Here is a 17,119-nt window from a genome sequence, read left to right on the forward strand (position 1 = left end):
CCAAGTCTGTGGTGACATTCTTTCTAATGCACCCAGGAAAGCCACTATAACCTTGTTTATACAACGAAAACCTTCTCCACATATTTTATTATCTTAGTATTACTACTAGTACTTCTTACTACTACTACTTATTGAAGAATAACACCAGATTGAATCAGGGACCGTTTACTCTTATTTTGCCTTCAACTTTATCCTCTATAGCATCTGTACAAAGTGATTAAGCACTTTAAGGGAAACAGAGAAAAGGGCTGAGTTGGCAAGAACTATCCATCCAAAAAATGGACAGGTAATAAGCACATCATTTACCTACTAATCCTATGCTCACCCTCCCATGAGCTGCAAACTACATTTCCCAGGGTGCTTTGCTTCTTGGCTCCTTGTTAAGTCTCTGCCAATAGGAATCACAGGTGATGATCAGATGGTTAGAAGAGGGCATAGCCTTTTCTACCTAATTCTCCCTCTTTTTCCTGGTCCTTGGCAGCATCTCTAAAGTAGCCATGTCCTTTCCTCCACATCCCAGAGCTGGACTGTGGTCCTTCTGTCACCATCTCTGTTCTTGAGGTGATGGAAGCTCCTGAGATGTGGTGTTTCTCTGAACTCTTAAATTCTGGTGGTACCCCTTCACCCTGTTCGCCTAACCCCACTTTTCTTGTGCACTCTTCCAACAACGGTCTAACCAGTTTGCTGTACTGAATCTTTTATATTTAAAATCCTTAGCATGCTTTGGATTTTCCCAATGGGTCCAGACTGATACAATTAGTCCTGCACAATGAACGGTCTCCGGTCACAACTCTAGTCACTAGCAGTGTAATTCTCTAACATCAGTAATGTGTCCCAAGTACGCCAGCTCGTCCCACTTTTCTACAGCACCAGGGAACTGCACTATATGCTCTTCATATCTGGATCCAGAAATCAAAACACATTTCTGTCTCCCATTATTAAAGAATGACTAAGGAGGATTTTTTTTTTTAAAGGAACTCTTAAGTTATTAAGTTCCTATTATTTGCCAATATATAAATATACTGGTTGAGTTGTTGAAGATTAAGCTCTTAATGCTTTTAAGCTGTCAAGCAGGCAAAAGCTGGATAATTAGATAACAATGGAGAGCAAAATCTTTAAATAAGAACTGTTGGCGGGAGGGAACAAAGGAATACTATTTTATGGTAGCATAATTAGTAAACAATATACAGAGAGCAGTACAAGGGCTCAATATAGTTCACACTGCAGGTGGCCTTCTGCATGAGAGTGGGAATGCATTCCAGGGGCTGGAGCACAAATGCTAAAAATCCCCTATTTTATATTGTCTTCCTTTTTTCGGAAGGAACTTGGCTCATTGGGCATAAATTCTCAACTTTCTAAACCCCAAGGCACTGCAGTGACAGGTGGCGACTAGCGGAAGGAAGAAGATTGCTAGGTATTAGAGCTTTAAAGTATAACCGAGGGATACAGGCAGATACACTCCCTTCACAATCAATAACCTGCAAAAAGAGCTGCCTCCAAAAAGGAAAAAAAAAAAGTATGTCACCTATAATACCTCCCACAAGTGCTAGTGTGGACCCAGTAAACAGAGAGGGTAACTCTGCAATAACCACGTAAGTAGTCAGATGATACCCAGTTTGTCCCCAGTCCCCTTCTCGCTTCATTAACTTTGCAAGGACCCACCGTGCTTTGGGTGCGACTGGATTTTCTGGTCTCTACTGATATCATTAGGGTGCCGTTTTATCGTCTCTCCCCGCCTCATTCAAGAAAACCACATAGAGGACCAGAAAATGCCACCCCAGATGTGCCATTTTGCATCAAGATTACTGCAGTGAAGGCATCTGAGACTCAACAGATGCAGAAGAGGCTTTCCTGGAGTGTCCCTGAGAAACTTCCGAGAAAGGACGACGACCACCTGCGCTGGGGAAGTTTTAGGGCCGTGGAGAAGGTGAACCGACCCGACCGCACCTCACGCGTTTGCCTTCCCACCGCTGGTCACCTGGGAGGCGGAACTCTCTTCCTCGGTCTCATCCCTTTTCTACAGATGTACGGTTCTTTGCTAAGAGGCTCTACGAGCCCCAGTTCTAGCCAGTCCTCCGAGCGACTCCTCACTGAATTGCTCCCGGGTGAAAGCCTGTTCTTCTCCTGTTCATCTATGGCCAGTCTCATTGGCAGGGCCCCGGTCTGAGAATCTAGGCGGGGAGAAGGAAAACTCTTTTTCCCTCCCCGACAGCAGCTTAGCACTAGAATAGATTTAGCTCTCCTCAAACCTTCACCTTTCACAGAGAAAGCTGTTTCAACATCAAAGGATATAATTTGATCATAAGGTACAGAAGTTGAAAACAAATGAAAACAGGAACACAGGCACAGCGACAGGGCTCTGGACAATGAGAATATCTTGCCATCACTCTCCTTCCTCAAACGACTTGCTGTTGCATGGACACAGTCATGTCACTGCCATCTCCCCTCCATCCGGGGAGAAATAATTCCCTTTTTCTACAGAGACGGCATCTTCCCATGACACAGGGCAACTGAAACAAGTCTTCTACTTTTGGAATAGTAATAACACGCAAGTAATAACACTTTGAAATTTATAACACAGGAATTCCCCTTGTGGCTCAGTGGGTTACAAACCCGACTAGTGTCCATGAGAATGTGGGTTCGATTCCTGGCCTTGCTCAGCAGGGAGCTGTGGTGTAGGTCGAAGCTGCGGCTCGGATCTCTTGTGGCTGTGGCTGGCAGCTGCAGCTCTGATGTGACCCCTGGCCTGGGAACTTCCAGGCGGGAAAAAAAAAAGACAAGAAAATTTATAACACAAGCAAGTATCCGTCATGTAAAGTGACTTAGGCAGAGTAAAAAGGGGTAGACCTTCATCAGTCAGTCACATGCTCCTGCCTCTTGTTCCCTCCGCTCCTAAACTCCAGCATCACAACCACCCGGTCCAGAAACAAAGCAGTTTAGACCAAACACATTCCCATCACAGTAAAAAGTGAAGCCTGGATTTTCAATACACTGAGAGCAGCACATGTTTTCTAGGTTTCTTTCTGCAAAGAGTTTCTTCGGCTCCGACCTGGTCCGTCTCTCTGCTCAGCGTTCAGACAGATGCCTCGTGGAGGCAGAAGCAACAACAGGGGCCGGGAACCACTGAGGAAGGTTGCTGCTGTTTATAAACACGGATTCCCGAGGGAGCTGGTGACTCCCTGCATCTGAGATGGGAGACGATGACTTGGAGGCCCAGCTAGTTTTGAGAACGACTGGGTCTGATCACACAGGGGCTCCACAGGCCCAGGAAGCTTTAGGCCTTTGACACGAGCATTAAATAGCTGTTCTCTTTAAAGCAACTTCAATGCACTCCTGCCTGTGAGGTTAGGCTGGGTAAACTCTGGAAAATTATATATAAACTTCTTTTAAAAATCACATCTCTATGTATGTATTCCAGTTTGCCAAAATGGGCAAAGATTTTTTTTTCCCCTTCATTTATTTAGTAAAACTCCATATATTAGGAACCTCTCTTGGGCTTCCTGAAACCAAATTAAAGGGTTAGCTGAAGGGAGAGTATAATCATTCTTGTTTAAAGAATGTTGCTATTTGTGAGTGGTCTTTATTTCCAGTTATTGAGCTAAAACTGGCATCTGACATAAGTGTAAGGGGTGCGGCACGAAGATGTGATACATGCACATACTGTAGGATGATCACAGCGAGGTTAGTTATCACCGCCTTTACCTCGCGTAGTTACTTTTTTTTTTTTCTTTCCTTTTTTTTTTTGCTTTTTAGGGCCACACTTGCAGCACATGAAAGTTCCCAGGCTTGGGGTCAAGTCGGAGCAGTAGCCACTGGCCTATACCGCAGCCACAGCAACGCCAGATCTGAGCCGCATCTGCAATCTACACCACAGCTCACAGCAACACCGGATCCTTAACCCACTGATCGAGGCCAGGGATTGAACCTGTGTCCTCTTGGATACTAGTCGGATTTGTTTCTGCTGAGCCAAGATGAGAACTCCCTTTCTTTCCTTTTTGGTCGCACCTGCAGCATGTGGAAGTTCCAAAGCCAGGGATTGACCCCGCACCACGGCAGTGACAATATCAGATCTTTAACCTTCTGAGCCACCAGGGAACTCCCTTATCTTCTTTATTAAAGAAATCAACAGCCTTAATAACTAAGCTGTGCACTCTAATGGAGTCTCTGCTGCGGCACGAGGGCACCAGTGGTGTCTTGGGAGCACTGGGGCACAGGTTTGATCCCTGGCCCTGCACAGGGGGTTAAGGATCCAACTGTTGCCTTAGGTTGTGACCCTAGGTTGTAGCTTAGCTTGCAACTGTGGCTCAGATCTGATCCCTGGCCTAGGAACTCCATATGCTGTGTGGCGGCCAAAGAAGAAAAAGAAGAAGAAAAAAGCTGTGCATCCTCGTGGAAGCCTTTCAGAAATCATGACATCATCTCTTTCTTTTTTTTTTTTTTTTTTTTTTTTTTTTGTCTTTTTGCTATTTCTTGGGCTGCTCCCACGGCATATGGAGGTTCCCAGGCTAGGGGTTGAATTGGAGCTGTAGCCACCGGCCTACACCAGAGCCACAGCAACGCGGGATCCGAGCCGCGTCTGCAACCTACACCACAGCTCACGGCAACGCCGGATCGTTAACCCACTGAGCAAGGGCAGGGACCAAACCCGCAACCTCATGGTTCCTAGTCGGATTCGTTAACCACTGCGCCACGACGGGAACTCCCAGCATCTCTTTCATCATCACCATTATCAATACTGTTTTCAGATTTTAAGATTATCAAACTCATTACATGAGCTACTGCTGTAATATTTGAATAAAGAACTAAAAAGAAAATCAAGAGCACTAAGATCTTTCTAAGTATCCTGTTAGGAACCAAAAAACAAAAGCTACCGCAAAACACATTATGTTCTGTGTCCATCAAATGTATCAAAGCTCTTCTGTGAGCTCCTGAGTTTTCTTTTCTTTTTAGGGTCGAAATTGTGGCATATGGAGGTTCCCAGGCAAGGGGTTGAATCAGAGCTGTAGCTGCCAGCCTACACCACAGCCACAGCAACGCGGGATCCAAGCTGCACCTGCAGCTTACACCACAGCTCACCACAACGCCAGAACCTTAACCCACCCAGGGGCCAGGGATTGAACCTGAGTGCCCGTGGATACTAGTTGGGTTCATTTCCACTAAGTCACAGCTTTCTTTGAAGGGGGACAGTAACCAGTAAAAATGCAGGGAACAGTCCCTTGAGGCAGGAGGAGGGGGAGGCTCAGAAATCACATTATGGGTTTGTTTTTTCCTATTTCAATTTTTATTCAATTCGTGTTTAAAAAACAGAAAAACCCATGTTTATCAAGAGGCAATCACTTGGAATACTGTTTTATGGGGCATAAAGGGACTTTAAAAATTGTAATTTATCCCTTAGCTTAACTTGTTGCCCTTATGATCTCTTAACCTTGGCTCCTTCAAGTTGGACGGCTCTCTAATTAGAGCCTAAAAAACTACACATATGCGAAAAGAACTTCCTAAGATGTAGCAAGTTAGAACGCGTGTTATCATTCTCATCTTATTATGAATAACGAAATAAAACCAAGCTTTTCCTCCGCAGCCACAGGCACTGTACGCTTACCAAACGCCCGAGGTTGTAGTAGCAATCTGGGTATTTCCTCCTGTGCTTGATGGCTGTCCGGTAACTTTGCTCGGCGGCTTGGAAGCGCTTTAGGCTGTTTTGCACGATGCCCAAGTTCATCCAGGCGGCAGCGAAGTCTGGCCTGGAAGATAAACAAGGAAAAGAAAGGCTTAGCCCCAGAAGGCAGGAGCACGCTGCTTTACCAGGAGCATAGCTATAAAAACAACGCTTACTGTATCTGCACCGCCAAAGACAGCAGCTCCTCCGCTTCCTGGAGCTCATTCCTTTCTTTTAAGATATTTCCCAGATTATTCATGGCATGAACGTACTTGGGATTTAATCTGGAAGTAGAGAGAGAAGCCTGGAGTCTTCACTAAACTCTCAGGCATTGGCAAATTTACGTTAAAGTGGGGATCTTTATGGGGACACTTTTTTTTTTTTTGGTTTGGTTTGGGGTTTTCTTTTTAAGGGCTGCACCACAGCATATGGAAGTTCCCAGGCTAGGGGTCGAATCTGTGCCAGGAATATAGAGAGAGGATGAGGTGATGAGAATGTTCTAGAAGTAGACAGAGGTGGTAGTCACAGCACATTGTGAATGTACTAAATGCCAGTTAGTACATTCAATGTACTAAATCGTTTAAATGCACTTTAAAATGATAAACCGTTTTTTAGGGCTGCACCTGCACCTGCGGCAGCAACGCGGGATCCGAGCCACATCTGTGATCTACACCACAGCGCATCGCAAAGCGGGGTCCCCGACCCACGGAGCGAGGCCAGAGAACGAAAGCACACGCTTGTGGACACTATGTCAGGTTCTTAACCCACTGAGCCACAGTGGGAACTCCAGGACAGGTTTTTAATGCTAGAAGGTTAAAATAAGACACGTATACTGTACAAATTGCATTCCTTCTGTGAGATGAGACGCCTGCAGTACCTCACGGCCTCCCGGTAGTATCTGATGGCAGCCGTCTGATTGCCTTTATCGGCCAGGTTTTTGCCAACATTGTAGTGAACCTGAAAAGACAGATAAAAACTGGGCCATCAGCTGACAGACTTCTTTGTTGGAGCTGTTAGTAAAAGATCACGGTACTGAAAAAAAACCACCCACCAGAACTTCAGCTAAATCCTTACAGCAGCCGGGCCAGCTTGCTGGTGCCTAATGCCCCACCCTGCCACAAAAGATTCCAAGTGACAGGCAGATGGTGTCATAACATGTGACAGGAGGATACTGACTAAAGAATTCAACAGAGAAAACCGAAAAGGTAGGAAGCTGGGCTGGTTTCACCGCGAAACTCTGGACTCCCTGCATCTTTCACACACCCGCACCTGCAGAGCTGAGATGCGAAGTCCAATCACACGTGCGTGTGGGGAAAACAACAATGATTCTGTATTTAAACAAACACAGCACCCTCTGGGGTGGCATCTTTCTTCTGCGGCATCACACACATTCTACTTCATACCAATAAAATTCCCCCTCCCTCGGGTAACGCCTGCACCCCGGGGCACCGTGCAGCCAGCTACAGATACAATGGAGGGCAAACCATTTGTACGCCCGCTTCTAGAGCCCTGGACAGGACTCGACTGAGCTCATCTGTAATTGTGCCACTCAAAGGGCAGGAAGGGGCGTCTGAGGATGGCACCTGGCTGAGTGTTGGGAAAGGGTGTCCAATGAAGGGCTTTCCAGCAGAAAATGCTGGAAGGGGGCTGCAGTGGAGTGAGCCTCCCAGCCAGAGCAGCAAAGGGGCAGAGTCCCTGTGCCAGAGGTCTGATACGCTTGGCTGGGCATCAACAAGCAGCCCAGTGTCAGGAGTGCAGAGGGCTGGGGAGACCAGGGCAGCGGGGGAGCCCCGTAGGGGTGGGTCTGGTTTACCCCCCGCCCACAGCTGCCGTAACAAAGCTGGGAGCTCAGGACAACAGGGATTTATCCCCCTGACCGTGGCCGCCATCCTGGGCGAAGCTCGGGCAGCAGCGGCATCACCCCGTCTGCCTCCGTCTTCACACAGCTTCTCTGCCGTGTCTGCATCTCTGCCCATTCTTCTAAGGACACCAGTCACACTGGATTAAGGGCCCATCCCTGCTCCAGGATGACCTCATCGAAACTCACATCTGAATGACACCTGCAAGGACCCCTTTCCCAAACACTCAGGGGTCAGGTCTTGAACACAGCTTTCTGCAGGGGTGCAATTCAACCCCTAACAAAAGCCAGGAGGGTGGCAGAGGGTCAGAATCAGATTGATGTTTATGTAAAATAAATCGTACTGAGAAACAAGTGAGAGTCAGGAAGAAGCTGATGTCGGGTCCAGAGAGCATGGATGGTGGACGGAGTTGGGGTGGTGGGGAAGAAGGGGGGGACCCCAAGAAACTGCTTGTTTTTCTTTTTCTTTGTAGTGCCACACCTGTGGTATATGGAAATTCCCAGGCTAGGCGTAGAATCAGAGCAGCCGGCCTACAACAGAGCCACAGCAACACCTGATCCAAGCTGCATCTGTGACCTATGCTGGATCCTTAACCCACGGAGCGAGGCCAGGGATCAAACCTGCATCCTCACAGACACTATGTCAGGTTCTTAGCCCACTGAGCCACAGTGGGAACTCTGGGAAAAAAGCAGAGAAACTGCTGACAGATCCATATGCATCTGGGAGCCCGGCAAGAATGAACCCAAACCCGGGTTTCTAACTTCAGGACCGAGGGGGCGCGACGGCTTTCAAGGAGGCCTGAGCGTGGGGAGGCTCATTTGGGAGGGGAGGAATCAGGCTGATGTTGAAGGGCTTGGAGCATCCCAGGGGAGAGAGCCAGGTGCTCATCCGAGCTCAGGAGAGGACGGGGCTGGGGACACCTGTGCAGCGGGCAGTGAGGTGCAGGTGGTGAAGACACAGGCAGGGTGCTGTCACCCAGGGAGCTGCACAGCGGAGACAAGCCTCCCACTGAGGCTTCTCATTTCATTCCTCTCATGGAATTGCAACTAAAGAAACCCCCCAGGTATATAAAGAGAGGATGAAGTGATGAGAATGTTCTAGAAGTAGACAGAGGTGGTAGTCACAGCACATTGTGAATGTACTAAATGCCAGTTAGTACATTCAATGTACTAAATCGTTTAAATGCACTTTAAAATGATAAACTGTTTTTTAGGGCTGCACCTGCGGCATATGGAGGTTCCCAGACTAGGGGTCGAATCAGAGCTGCAGCTGCTGGCCTCAACCACAGCCACATCAGATCCAAGCTGCATCTGCAACCTACACCACAGCTCATGGCAATGCCAGATCCTTAACCCCATGAGCAAAGCCAGGGATTGAACCTGCAACCTCATGGTTCCTAGTCGCATTCATTTCCACTGTACCCCAACAGGAACTCCTAAAATAATTAACTTTTTTTTTTTTTTTTTTTTTTACTATTTAATAATGATCATTTTATTCTGAAAAACATCTGGGAAGGGTTTTTTTTAGTGTGTTTTTTTTTTTTTAATTTTTATTTTTTCTTTTTAGGGGTGCACCTTTGGCATATGGAAGTTCCCAGGCTAGGGGCAGAATTGGAGCTATAGCTGCCGGCCTACACCACAATCACAGCAAAGCAGAATCCGAGCCACATCTGCGACCTACACCATAGCTCACAGCAGTGCCGGATCTTTAACCCATTGAGTGAGGCCAGGAATCAAACCTGCAACCTCATGGATCCTAGTTGAGTTCACGACTGCTGAGCCATAACGGGAACTCTTAGTTTATTTTTTAATTGCGGTAAAATACACACAACTTAGAAGGTACCACCTTAACCATTTTTAAGTGTACAGTTCAGAAATGTTCATGAGAACATTCGCACTGCTGTGCAGCCCTCTCCAGAAAGCCATTCATCTCACGTTATCTCCAACTCTGTATCCACTTATCAGTAACCTTCCATTCTCCCGGGGCCCAGTCCCCGGCGACCACATCCTCCCTTCTGTCTCTATGAATCTGACTCGCATAAGTGAAATCACACAGCACCTGTCCTTTTGTGAGAGGCTTATTTCACCGAGGATAATGTCCTCAGGGTCCACGCACGCTGTACCAGGTATCAGAATTTCCTTCCTTTTCAAGGCTGAATAATATTCCATATTGTATGTAGATCTTTTGTTTATCCAATTACCTGCTGACGGACATTTGAGCTGTCTCCACCTTTTAGCTATTGTGACTAATGCTGTTGTAAACACAGCCAAAAGTCCAAGATCAAGATATCAGGAGAGCCAGTTCCTCCCAAGCAAGGCCAGGGATAAAACCTGCAGCCTCACAGACACTGGGCTCAAATATCTGTTTGAGATCTTGCTTTCAATTCCTTTGGATCTAACTATCCGTCTGTCCATCCATCCAACCATCCAGAAGTAGAACTGCTGGATCCTATGGTAATCCCATTTGTAATTTTAAGAAGAATGAAAATGGATAATTTTATATTATGAGAATTTTACCTCAATTTAAAAAAATAGAATTTTTAAAGCCAACTGCAAGAAACAGACTCACAAGTGCAAACCGACCAGAAATTCTCAGGTTACCTTAATTTGAGGACACCGAGGAGGCCAACTTATGGTATTTCCTCAAGTGTACCAGGACTCAGAATAAACTAGAAGGAAAGGAGCTGGGACCAGAATGAAGCCCAGGGCAGGAGAGCTGCCTGGTTTCATGAGGACTATTATCAAAAGGATGTACTGCTCATCAGATGCTCCTTGTGGAGGTTTGCAACATAAAGGCCATCAGCAATCCCGGGGATGACGTTACAGAGACTCAGTTTGGTGCAGGCTGTGTGACTGGTGACAGCACTAACACTGGCTGGCAGGTGCCGAGGGGGTGGCGCCAGGCATGGGGAGGGCACCGTAGACAGTGTCCCCTCTTCATGGCAGCCTTGTTAGGTGTCACCCTCCCTTCCAAGTGGAGGGCTGGCTTCAGGGTCAATCAGCATCTCACCCGAGGTTTTGGTGCTGGATCTGAAGCCAGGCTTACGAAGCCTGGGTTTCCTCTCACTGTATCACATCCATTAATGAGGGTGCTGGGTGAGGATGGGGCTGGGTTCTTGCGGCAGTTTCTAGATCTAGCCATTTACGCTATTATTTTTCTTAAGCTAAAATAATGTTTCTTTTGAGATGTCAAGGGCTGTATCGTGTCCCCCAAATTCACAGATTAAAGTCCTAAGCTCTAGCACCCTGGAATGTCACTGTACTGAAAGCTTGGGTCTTTAAAGAGGCCAGGAAGTAATGGCTCCTGCTGGCTGTGGCTCAGCAGTAATGAACCTGACTAGGATTCATGAGGATGTGGGTTCAATCCCTAGCCTCACTCAGTGGGTTAAGGATCTGGCATTGCTGTGAGCTGTGGTGTAGGTTGAAGATGCAGCTCAGATCTGGTGTGGCTGTGGCTGTGGTAGAGGCTGGCAGCTGCAGCTCCAATTCGACCCTTGGCCTGGGAACCTCCATATGCCACTCGTGCGGCCCTAAAGAGAATTGAAAAGTCTAGTAAGTTGACATGAGGCTCTTATTATTATTATTATTTTTCTTTTTAAGGCTGCACCTGAGGCACATGGTGGTTCCCAGGCTAAGGGTCAAATCGGAGCTACAGCCGCCGGTCTACACCACAGCCACAGCAATGCCTGATCTTAGCTGCGTCTGCAACCTTCGCTGCAGCTTGCAGCAATGCTAGATCCTTGACCCACTGAGCGAGGCCAGGGATTGAACCTGCATCTTCGTGGGTCCTAGTCGAGTTCTTAACCCGCTGAGCCCCAGCAGGACTCTGAGGCTCTTCTAATCTGACTGGTGTCCTTCTGTGAAGAGAAAATGTCGACACGCAGAGGGAGACTTGCACCCAGAGGGACCAAGTCAGGCCACAGTGGGAAGGGGGCCTTTGTGCAGGCCAAGGAGAGAGACCTCGGGAGAAGCTACCTCTTCTGACACCTTGACCTTGGACATCTCACCTCCAGAGCTTAAAAAAATAAACTTCCGTTGTTTAATCCAGCCAGTCTACGGCATTTTGTTACAGCAACTCTCGCAGACTGATACACAGTGAATTACGATAGTGGTTTGAGCCCATTCGAGTAGCATTTCATCTGGACTCCAAACCCCCTTTTAACAGGATAACCACATCCCGGCTCAACAATCTTAACCTACACTGACAGCGCGTCTTCCAAAACACTAATATTTCTGGAAGGGTATGAAGCAGTGTGACCTTCTTTAGGCACAGATGTGTCAAGAGATTTGCTTTTCAACTGCCGGTTTTAAAGTCTGCATGTTTATTTTTACCTCCTTGAAGAAAAGGAATCACAAGCAGGAAAGCACAGGTGATGGAAATGTGTACTATTGCGTGGCATGTCACAGAACTCAAACGTCCTGCACCAAATTACGGTCCATCCACAGATACGCTCATCTTCAAGGGACAGCCTGGAGGAGGCTAGTTGGTGCTAAGGCTGGATGGTGGGTTTTGAAAAGCGTGCTGTAAATGCCTGTTGTGTTGTCTTGTTTTTGGCGCCTCCCCCAGCCCCATCCTGGAACTGTTGCTTCCCCGCCCCTCCCACACAAAGGGACAGAATCCGGGGACTCCAGCCTGAGAGGGAGGATGGGCCTGTGGTCCCAGATAGAAACCCAGCTTCTACGCAGACCTCAACACGCTCCCCCTTCTCCGCCCCTGAGCTCCTGCTGCTTCCCTTTGTTCGTGGGAAATTCTGGTTTCTCAAGGAAAAGCTCAAAGAGTTGACCTGCCCTCTGCTGTAGGGCCAGTGTTTTGTTGATACTCAGAATGCCGGAGACAAGTGAAAGGAACATTTGCTTAAAGGTTAAAAATCGGATACCGCCCTAGAAGACAAGCTGTCTATAACTAAGATCGTGGACAGGTCTACCCAGAGGCCAGCCTTTCCGTGGAGAGAAGTATTTAAACAGAAAATAGCTGCCTAGATAACCCATTGTGAAAAACCAGCGCCCTCAGAAAGTGTACTTAAAACAGAGTTTAAAGAATAAGTGATTTTTGTTTCTTTGGAGTGGAAAAGATTGACAAAGCCTGTTAATTTTGAACTTTCCCGCAAGCCTCTGATTCACACCCTGAGGCCAGGGACCAGCCGGGAAGTCACAGATAAAACCCAGCCCTGCAACACGAGGACATGTAGATGCAAACGAAGAGAGCGTCAACCAGGGGAGACACTGCGGTCAGCAGCCGTGCGCCGCGAGTTAGTGTCAAATCTCCTGCTAACATTTGATGTTAAACCTAAAACGTTTTAAACACATAAAAACCCTTTAGCCCATCCTGGCTCATCCTTCAGGAAGCATCTCATTGTGGCATATGATCGCTTTCACTGTTACAGGCTGCCACACACTTTCAAGCCTTGAGAACGAAGAATGGCTGCAAATATGACCAGATACTTGGTATCCCACCCACAGTAGGAATTTAATTTCTGATTGGCTCAATTTGGGCCCTCAGATCAGTGCCAGGCATACACAAGGCACCGAGGGTGATTCGCATGCAGACCAGCACAGCCCTGCGTCTCATTTGCAAAAACGGTCCTAACCTGGAGTCAGGTGCCAACCGCGTACTATCACGTCCGTGAACTAAAGAGGAAACGAGGACAGAGACTGAGTCTCCTTCCAGGGAGCAATGAAAGCGGGGTCTTCCTAAAGGAGCCCTCTTTCCTGAAATCAGCTTAGGTCTTAAAAAAAGAAAAAAAGGAAGACAACCTTTACACTTCAATCTACAGTGGAAAGTAAAAAAAAAAAAAAAAGTCTATCTTGCTTAGACTGAACGGCATCACGGAAAGATGTTCTTGGAAAGGGTTATCGTCAGTGGGTCCGTTTTGAAGACAAGGTCTTGCATGTATGTCCTTACTTTTAAAAGAGAAAACTACACCCGCAGACTCAACGACTGTGTGTGCTCATCTGAGCACCCCTGTGGCTCCTGGCCTCTCACAGAGGAAATCCCTTCCGAGGGCAGACCGACAGGCTCAGGCGTCACCCGGGCCCAGGGCCCTCATCACTAGGGTGACCCGGGCACAGCACGATGCAGGTCTCCATCTACCACCTGCATCACCAAGCTCGGGAACGTCACCCCCCGCTTTCCACGCCTCAGCTTTTCCCATTTGGAAAAGTAACGACAGTAACCACCTCTCTCTAAAAACCTTCGAGGGAGTATAACGGAGATTAATTACAGAGCCTCTGCAGAGAAATCCAAGTTCCTTCTGGAGAAGAACTATATAGATAGAAGGGGTAATTACGGCTCTTCAAACAAAAAAGTAAAAATAAAGCAAATCTATGAAATTAAATCATAGGCAATTCATTTTTAGTAACCTAAAAATAAGCGGCTAGGTCAGCAAATCAAACTGACAATAAAAGCTGGAAGCAATCCACTCTCTTACTTAAAAAACATGAACAGGAGTTCCCGTCGTGGCTCAGTGGTTAACGAACCTGACTAGTATCCATGAGGATGTGAGTTCAATCCCTGGCCTCGCTCAGTGGGTTAAGGATCCGGCGTTGCCGTGAGCTGTGGTGTAGGTCGCAGACGTGCCTTGGATCCTGCGTTACTGTGGCTGTGATGTAGGCCAGCGGCTCCAGCTCCAATTCAACCCCTAGCCTGGGAACCTCCACAAGCCGTGGGTGTGGCCCTAAAAGACAAAAAAAAAAAAAAAAAAAAAAAAAAAAAATCAACAAAGTGCTTTGGTTTTGGGGTTTTTTGGCCCCACCTGTGGCATGCAGAAGTTCCCAGGCTAGGAACTGAACCCACACCACAACAGTGACAACACTGGATCCTTAACCCACCTCCGAGGCCATCGGGAACTCCAAACAAGGTATTTTTAATCCAAGGAAAAGACAAGCAAGGAGTCAGCACCTTTTATGCTGCCCGTCACTACAGGGTCACAATAAGATGTCAACTATTCATTGGAGTTCTTCATAGAGTTTTGCCTGAAGTCACTGCTTTCTCTTAAATATAAAATGTGGAAATAGGACAAAAATCCATGGAGCCCTTGTATCCCCCCAGCCCCCACCCCCAGAGGATCACATTTAAGCATCCTAGGAAGCTCCAATTCTGAAAACCCAAGAAAAAGATGGACCATTTGATAATAAGGATGATCTATACTAACAGAGAATTCTAACCTAACTCCTTGGCCTCTCATTTTAAACAAGTGCCATTCCCTTCTCTCCATTTAATGGGACGACCGAAACTAAAAGGAGCCTATGAAAACAAACACTTCTCGGAGTTCCCATTGTGGCTCAGCGGTAAAGAGCCTGATTAGGATCCATGAGGACGCTTTAACCCACTCAGTGGGTTAAAGATCTGGTGTTGCAGATGCAGCTTGGATGCGGTGTTGCTGTGGCTGTGGTGTAGGCTGGCAGCTGCAGCTCCTCTTTGACTAGCCTGGGACCCTCCATTTGCCCTATGTGCAGCCCCAAAAAGCAAAAAAAAAAAAATTTCTCGAGCACCTACTATGTTCTAAGTACCATGCTGGGGCACTTCTGATGCCATATTTCATTAAGGCCTCACAACAAACCCAGAAGACAGGCCTTGTGCCCTCATAACAGATGAGGGCACCAAATGCTCCCAATAGTTTTGCCCAAAGAGGCACAGCTGGTTAAGTGAAGAAATTCAATTCATCAAGGGTGCAAGTGAAACGAATCCCTACCAGACGGCGTCAATGAAAACACTGCCAACTTTGAAGTCTGCACATTTATCTGTACCTAATCTGACAAAAGGAACCGCAGGCAGAGAAGCCACAGGTGACAGAAACGTGTACAACCGCACCCCTCGCAGCACACTTCCAACTTCCTGAGCCAACACCATGCGTAGGTATCGTCATCTTGGTTATCACTGTGTGCCCAGGTTACCCTCGTGACGAGGGGATGGGACAGAGGTGATGTCAGAGCCTACACGTCTGCCCTGGCCAGTGAGCTCCTCCGTTACAGGCTGGAACAGACAGGAGGCAGCCGGCGCTTGTGATCTGCAGGGTGTACGCCAAACAGTTTGGCGGTGGGCACCCCCACCAGGCCGGCCCCCTCCCGCCCCAGCCTGGACGCGGGCCGTGACCTTCCCTGCCACCACTCCAACGGGTGACTGGACCAACCAGACGGTGCGTAAACGCGTGTTTAAGTCATCTGCGGCATCACTGACCTTGTCTGGTTGTCCTGACGTCTTTTGATTTATTTCAGCTAAGTGCAATTTTAATAAATATCATCAAAGTCTTTTAAAGAAAACGAAAAACCCCAGGTACACCCTCACGATCATAGGCTGGATTCCACAGGAAGGTGAACATTCTGGGTGCTCAGTGGCTGAGCCTCCAACACGGCAGCCGACATACCTTAGCGTTGAGCGGACACACGGACAGGGCGCTGCGAAAAAGCTGTTCCTCACTCCGCCACTCGCCGCTGCGAACCATGCACCTCAGCGTGTTTATCAGTAAAACTCCCAGTACGAGGGCGGCAATTGGTTTCTTAAGAAGAGAGAGATGCAGTAAAGGTCATGAGTAAAATCCATCCGTCATCCTGGTCGGGAATGGCACCGCCTCCCCAGACCAATACCTTTCTCTTTTTTTTGGCTGCACCCATGGCATGTGGAGGTTCCCGGGCCAGGCATCAGACCTGTGCCACTACAGGGATAACATCAGATCCTTAACCCACTAGGCCAGCAGGGAGCTCCCCGTTACCTTTTTCTTTGTCTTTTTGCCCTTTCTTGGGCCACTCCCATGGCATATGGAAGTTCCCAGGGTAGGGGTCTAATCAGAGCTGTAGCTGCCAACCTATGCCAGAGGCACAGCAACACAGCATCCAAGCCATGTCTGTGACGTACACCACAGCTCACGGCAACATTGGATCCTTAACCCACTGAGCAAGGCCAGGGATCGAACCCGCAACCTCATGGTTCCTAGTCGGATTCATTAACCACTGTGCCACGACAGGAACTCCCCGTTACCTTTTTCTTCGTATGTTTACTGAGAGCTCCAAATCCGAAAGTCAGCAGCATGCAGAACCCAGCGCTGGGCAGGTACAGGACTCGCTCTGCGACCACAAAGCCCACGCGGAAGAACAGGTTACTCGCAGGAAGAAAGGGGATAATGAGAAATCCCAGGCCCAGCGAGAGGATCCTGGAAGAGGAGGAGTAATTCAAGCGGCTACTTTCAGACTCACCAAGAAAAATGTCCTACTCAACTTCAAAATCACAATAAAGACTTTTCTTTTCCACGCCAGCAATTGAGAAAAAGGCATCAGCAGCAGCAGAGAAATATCATCAGTAGAGAGAGTCAAATCAGGCAGCATTAGGATAAGACATAAACAGCTTCTTCAGGCCCTTAGCATCGAGCTTGAGGATAAAACTTATAAGTCACAAAACTCATAGGAATCATGTTAGAATGATTACTTTGTGAAGCCTTACGAATGCACCTGCTCCCAGCTATACCTCAAACCCTGGAGGCACTGAAGAGCTCAGTGCATTTTGGTCCCAATTAGTCCAATTTATTGTCCCCCTCTGCCCACCCTGAAACTTAACAGGAATAATGCTACTTAGCTAGTTGAAGCCTCATGAAATCTGAAATGAGCGAATACCA

At 47.6% G+C, this 17,119-nt stretch overlaps 1 protein-coding gene across 5 annotated transcripts in view; it reads right to left on the bottom strand.

Moving 5' to 3' along the window:
• Positions 1 to 17,119, bottom strand: part of TMTC4 (transmembrane and tetratricopeptide repeat containing 4) — an 81,551-nt gene that overhangs the window by 12,993 nt on the left and 51,439 nt on the right. For 3 of the 5 annotated variants that reach the window (XM_013980646.2, XM_013980645.2, XM_013980644.2), the window contains 5 exons: positions 16,489 to 16,660; positions 15,878 to 16,009; positions 6,495 to 6,613; positions 5,833 to 5,940; positions 5,600 to 5,741 (listed from right to left, as the gene is read on the bottom strand). In XM_013980646.2, coding sequence (XP_013836100.1) covers positions 5,600 to 5,741; positions 5,833 to 5,940; positions 6,495 to 6,613; positions 15,878 to 16,009; positions 16,489 to 16,660 — 673 coding nt within the window. 5 annotated transcript variants of the gene reach the window in all.

The sequence above is a fragment of the Sus scrofa genome, chromosome 11, assembly GCF_000003025.6.
Source record: "Sus scrofa isolate TJ Tabasco breed Duroc chromosome 11, Sscrofa11.1, whole genome shotgun sequence".
In the NCBI taxonomy this organism is placed as follows: Eukaryota; Metazoa; Chordata; class Mammalia; order Artiodactyla; family Suidae; genus Sus; species Sus scrofa.